This window comes from Aedes albopictus, chromosome 3 (genome assembly GCF_035046485.1).
Source record: "Aedes albopictus strain Foshan chromosome 3, AalbF5, whole genome shotgun sequence".
Taxonomy (NCBI): Eukaryota; Metazoa; Arthropoda; class Insecta; order Diptera; family Culicidae; genus Aedes; species Aedes albopictus.
The window spans coordinates 230,105,583-230,111,582 of NC_085138.1; the positions used below are offsets into that span (position 1 = coordinate 230,105,583).

Sequence of the window (6,000 nt, forward strand, 5' to 3'; positions counted from 1 at the left end):
CTGTTCTTTGGGTTCACGATTGAAATTTGTTATTGAAACTTTTTGCACCATAAAACAGAAAATTTCTTCAAATGTGAAAATAAATTAGGAAATCGTTAGCCGACTTTTCCGCTACTCACCGCATCAAAACAAAAGCGCCATCGTATATGGACGGTAACACAGTGACAGCAGTCGAGTTACGTCAAACACACAAGGCTACGGTGGCGCTATCTGTTCATTTCATAGCGGCCGTTTTAGTTATTTGTGGTCCATTACAAGCTAGCATCCCTCTGATGCGATCTGGTAGCAAATACTATCGGTGTTTGCTACTTTTCAGTGATGTTTCGACACTTTCCAAAAACTCACCAACAGCTGATCGGGTTTGCCATAAGAAATTTCGGCTCAGCTTCGGGTAAACTTTTTTCGTTGCTAACGAAAAATTTCCCCTCCCCCCCTGGACCCAACCAGTGAATCCACGCTGTACAACTGCCGAAAAAAGGCGCAGAAGCTGAACTGTCATTTCCATGATAGGAGAACTGTCAAAAACCCCAAAAATCAGCTGATTTCAAACGTCTTCTGATTTAGGCCTATATAGGCTGACCATCCGTCCCGTATTTAACGGGACAACTTAATTTTCAAATACTCGCCACTGGAACATAGTTTATGTTTTTACGTGATTGATTCGTTCTTTCCGCCTGAAATAGCATTATTTTAAACATCCAATTCTGTTTTCGGACATTGATTTATTTTTTGTTGAGTTTCCAGCATGTGTCCCGTATTTAAACGGGACAAATCTGGTCAGCCTAGGCCTATATGAAATTGTCCACGGTGACGTCACAGGTCAACGAACAGCAAGATGTGAAACGGTAACTGTGGGTCCGGTGAACATCTAGTGAACTTTCAATCCATGGATGTTCATGAATGTGTCATTTTGTGTAAACAGTGCCCGCAGTTGAATTTTGCACGATGACGTCACGGATGAACGTTTGCTTCACTAACTACTTCCAGTCCTCTTCTCTCCCACACGAATTTTGACAGTTTCCGGTGGTTTGTTTTGATTCCCGTTCGTTGCCGTTCTCTTCTTTCTCGGGAAGAAAATTGAGGTTAAATTTCTATCCAAACCCTGTTGCAGAAGAATCAACTCGGGGAATAGACCATCTCTAACTCATTTTAAGTGTTATAAATTTTCCGTGTACATGCTTTGGGTGTTTGTTTTAGTGTGTAGGAATCTGGCTGAAGCTTGACGACGTGCTGAAGATGGATGACTTCAGGTGCAATTAAAATTTATTTTTACTTACCACCATAATTGACTTCCGCATCAATGCTGCAGTAAACCTCCAACAGTTTAGCGTCGAATATTCAACTCGCTTTGAAAAACAAACACAAGAAATATTTGCAAATTTTTAAGTCCACAAAATTGTTGCAACACAACAAGAGCAATCTTTTCTTTTACCACTGCACGCGATGCGCTCTCTCAGCGAACTGTTTGACAAGCTGGCTGGGAAATCGATCAACCAACCCCCGATGAGCGCGATCGATGAAAGAAAAGGCGGCAGACGCCTTCGATCAACGCAAGCAGTTTTCTGATGTTCGACGTTAGAGGCACGCAAAGCACCAAAAATGGAAACTGGCTGCGTACTTGTGCCAAAGAGAAAAATGAAATGTGCGCAACCATCGTGACTTTCTCATTCGTAACTTTCCCAGAGATTCCGAGAGATTCATAACATTAAATGCTAAAATTTTCATAATAATGAACCCTAAATATTATGAAGAAGTGCACCACCTAGCCAAGGTGGAACCAATAAACGACTGGTTCGAAAGATTAATTCTAAAATTTCATTGTACCTGATGTTAAACATAAAAGCAAATAAATAATAATTATAAGTATATTATAATGAAATATTTGAATTGAAAATAAAAGCTAGATTCATTTACGTTATAAATGTTACTGATGATTGAGACCACCCTTTTTCCATATCACGCATTGAATAGTTTTCCTTGTAGTGTGCCAATGAAAACATGTTAACAATAATTATTGTATTGCAATTGAGTGTAGTTTTTTCAATGTAGTTGAGGTATACAATAATTGAACGTATACACGTAAGTAAGGAAGTAAAATGGAAGTCATCGTTTTTCTTTTGTATACCATTCAAACTAACATAGTTACAACTTAAATCCAGAATGTATTGCACAGACACCGAACGTAAGATCCTCGTATTGAACGCACTTGAAGCCTGCATCCTGAATCATTGCTTTGAATTCTTCTTGCTTGGGGAATTTTCGTATACTCTCCACTAGGTACTGATATGCCTGCCATTGGCTAGCAAGGATTTGTCCCATGGGAGGGATAACTTGGAACGAGTATTGGTCGTAAATCCTGAAAAAATAGATGTAAAATAAAACTAGTTTAGCATCCTTAACATAATACAGTTACTTACCATCTCAAATAATCATTGGAAACATGACTGAACTCAAGGCAGAGAAAGCGTCCACCCGGTTTAAGTACTCGGTAAGCCTCAGAAAGCACCTGTAGGAAATGCACGAAAGATTATGTTGTCCATAAGAAATGTTTTTCTCTCTTTGGTATACCTTGTCGATGTGCGTTACGTTGCGGATTCCGAATGCAATTGTGTATGCGGTGTAAGAGTTATCCTCGAATGGCAGTTTTTCTGCATTGGCGCAAACCCAATCTACTGTGCAGTTTTTGGGTGTTATACTTAATCTGGAAAATGAAAAATGAATAACACGTTTTGTACTTTGCTTTGTATTTCCTAGATATTTTATGTTTGATAATTTAGACACAAACAGACGTATCACTTGGAACAAAATGCGGTTAAAATCATCGTCACGAAACATAATCGCCCAATGCTAATTATGATGTGATTCGCACACTCACTGAGTAAATGGCGGTAGTGAACAAACGCCAAACAGGAGCGAAAACGATGCGAGCGCTGTAAGCGACCGATTTGCGAACTAAAGAATATTTGAATTATCCGGTAAAAAGGGAAACGATGAGAAGTGAGTAGAGTGAGACGTCTGTTTCTCTGTGATTTAGAGATGGGAAATGTAATAAAATTCTTGTACCGACTTTTCGAATCCTCTAAGCAGAATACCCTCTTCGAATGAGTGTAATCAGTTTCGTACCTTTTAATTCCGCCCAAATTGCTTATCCTTTAACAGATACGCGTATTTCGACTACCACTTGTAATCTTCCTCAGTGTCAGTTATCCACTGTGGTAGTCGAAATACGCGTATCTGTCACAGGATAAGCAATTAGGGCGGAATTAAAAGGTACGAAACTGATCACACTCATTCGAAGAAATGTAATAAAATTGTCATTTCTTCCTGTTCACTAAAAATAAACATACCTTTTGTATCTCTCCTGGCCAACATCAAGCATATTTTGATTGATGTCCGATACAGTGACGTGGTTCGCCGCTTGATTGGCTTCCGGCTGTTGGTTGTTCAGATATTTCAGATACCGAAAAGCAATATCACCGGTTCCACCGGCCATATCCAGCAACCGATTGCCACCGCCAATCGGCCCCAAACGCTCCATAAATATGTCCTTCCATACCCGGTGAACCCCGAAGGACATTGCATCGTTCATCAGATCATATGAGGACGCCACTTGTTCGAATACTTTGTGCACCTTTTGCCACTTTTCACTTTCTTTCACTGTTTCGTAGCCAAAATGGGTAGTTCCGGATTCGTTCGGTTTTTCACTGCGCTCTTTCTGATGTTGTTCCGAGTAGCACGCTTTAGATAAGCGAATCGGAACTAGCCGGGGAATTACCGTTCGAATATGCCGGGTCAGCATGGTTACACAATAAAGCGAGTGATCACTGTCTCTTGTGTTTGCGAATGCGAACTGAAGATGAGCAACCGAACGGACGGGAGAGCAAAACAACGCCAAAAGAGTAAAACATCACAGAGAGAAACGTCAAAATCAGCTGCGCTCGTCTCGACCGATTTATGGCTGCGTTCTTTATACATTATCACCAGTGCTGCCAAAATGAATTAGCCTGAGCACACAGAGCATATTGCGCATTTCCCACCCCACTGGACCATTATCGCAGTTAGCATATTAAGTGCGGGATTGTGGAAAAAACTGCGATTTCGCTTCGAATCGTGCACTCAGCCAAATAAACTTAAGATTTCCATTAGACCTAACTTATGAAACGGCCTTTAAATTGGCGACAAACATATCTAATGGTCCAATCTGCAAAAGAGAGGCACAGACAGAGAGGTTCTCTTGGTTCAGATTATTTCTTTATCTCCTTTTTTGGCACAGACCTACTGGTCCATATCGATTCCGATTCTCTTAAATTGTTACGATGTGACAGTGGACATTTCGACAATTTGTGATGTGTAGATCGGAAAAAGATGGTTTAATCTACCTTCCGACGTAGAAAGTAAATAAAAATTTATAAATACAAGCATGTTATAATCCAACTAGAGGAGACTTAAAGAGAGCCTCTCATTTTCACTTAGGGCCTATAGAAATGTTTGGCCTGAATTATTCATAATGTTTCGAATGAATTTCATAAGGTCGCTATATGACGCAAAATCGTCCCAGAGCACCTTTGCCAGCACCTATTTTGGGCACTTGCTGCTATACTCAGTCAATTTCAAACCGATTGACTTGAATTTTTGAACATGAACATGGATAGATATTTACTGTACGTACCTGATCGTGTCCTAAAAATTAAGTCAATCGGTTCAAAATTTACTGAGTTATTACAGCAAGTGCCCAAAATAGGTGCTTCTGCCCAAATGGTCCCAGACCCTACTTTGGTAATTATATTGTGCACGGATTTGCTAACTGAACACGACGAATCAGAACCATACATTACATATTGTCTATCCGGTTGGAATCAAGACCGACATTCAATCAAAAATTGCTATTTTCTTGGTCCACACGTGTCGCAACTGTTTCGCATCTAGTGCGCTGTGTTGCTGATAATAACGGGAAGGATGCGCACTACTTTTGACATGATTTAAAAACGTCGCGAGTTGGGTCGCGTCGCGACTTGATTGTGCGAAGTCCGGTTTGGTGGCGGCCCGACAATACATTTATTTGTTCAACATCGTGCTCTCTGCGCTCCACATCTTCTTGTGCCAACCGGATCAGTTGCAAATACCAGCTTTGCAGGGTTGTTGTCCGGAATTCTTGCAACATGTCCTGCCCACCGTATCCTTCCGGCTTTGGCCACCTTCTGGATGCTGGGTTCGCCGTAAAGTGCAGCGCGCTCGTGGTTCATCCTTCTCCGCCTCACACCGTTCTCCTGCACACCGCCGAAGATCGTACTTAGCACGCTTCGCTCAAAAACTCCGAGTGCTTGGAGGTCCTCCTCGAGCATGGTCCATGTCTCGTGCCCGTAGAGGACCACCGCACAATGGTCCAATTTTGAGAAAAGCTGGCAGAAACTCAATTTTTGAACATCCTTTAAATGGGTTTCAGTATATCGAACATTCATTTACAATATCAAAAGCATTGACTGTCTTTTAAATAAATTGGAAATCATGACTTTGTATCTTTTTACAGCGCTAAATAGTTGCTGATGGAAAATTTGCTGATTTTTTTGAAGAACACAAGCAAGTTCAACCACTTCAAAAGTCTAATAAAATAAGTAATTCAATGGTGTTATATCAACCATTGTCATCACAGCTCAATTGTGACAGGATACTTGACTAGCACCAAATTAAATATGGGTTATACCACAATATTCCTAAATAATGGACGCAGTGGTTAAAAGGCTCTACAGATGAGGAAAAAAAATAATTCAATGGCTTCCAGAACTATATTCGTAAGTTCTTGTGTATCTTAGGCACCTGCAATGAAAAAAAGAGATCAAAACAAAACTTTTTTCTTCAAAGCAAACATCAAATATTATTAGTACGAGAAATTCTTATACTTCAACTTCAAAGTGTCTTACAAATCGCTACCATCTACTCCTAGCGCAGATATTCGGTGCAAACGCTCGTCTAAGTATGAAGAATTGATTAATGTCGTTTTCG

General features: G+C 40.4%; 2 protein-coding genes across 2 annotated transcripts in view; both read right to left on the bottom strand.

Moving 5' to 3' along the window:
- LOC109399646 (uncharacterized) overlaps positions 1-1,478 on the bottom strand; it is a 29,659-nt gene extending 28,181 nt beyond the window's left edge. Inside the window, exon 1 of the mRNA XM_062859364.1 lies at positions 1,278-1,478. The gene's annotated coding sequence lies outside the window, so the exon portion shown is untranslated. The remainder of the gene's footprint in view (positions 1-1,277) is intronic.
- A 661-nt stretch (positions 1,479-2,139) lies between these two features.
- LOC115264539 (2-methoxy-6-polyprenyl-1,4-benzoquinol methylase, mitochondrial) lies at positions 2,140-3,899 on the bottom strand. Its single transcript, XM_029868288.2, has 4 exons — positions 3,348-3,899; positions 2,569-2,701; positions 2,418-2,506; positions 2,140-2,356 (listed from the first exon to the last, which is right to left on the bottom strand). Exons 1-4 carry the CDS (start codon positions 3,797-3,799, stop codon positions 2,143-2,145), a joined length of 888 nt encoding a protein of 295 aa, XP_029724148.2. The 5' UTR covers positions 3,800-3,899; the 3' UTR covers positions 2,140-2,142.
- Between the last annotated feature and the right edge of the window lie 2,101 nt (positions 3,900-6,000).

Coding starts and splice junctions, on each gene's coding strand:
- LOC115264539 (XM_029868288.2), bottom strand. CDS start 3,799: ATGCTGACCCGGCATATTCGAACGGTAATTCCCCGGCTAGTTCCGATT. Junction 2,507..2,568: donor ACGTAACGCACATCGACAAG/GTATACCAAAGA, acceptor CATTTCCTACAG/GTGCTTTCTGAGGCTTACCG. Junction 2,357..2,417: donor TCCAATGATTATTTGAGATG/GTAAGTAACTGT, acceptor CTATTTTTTCAG/GATTTACGACCAATACTCGT.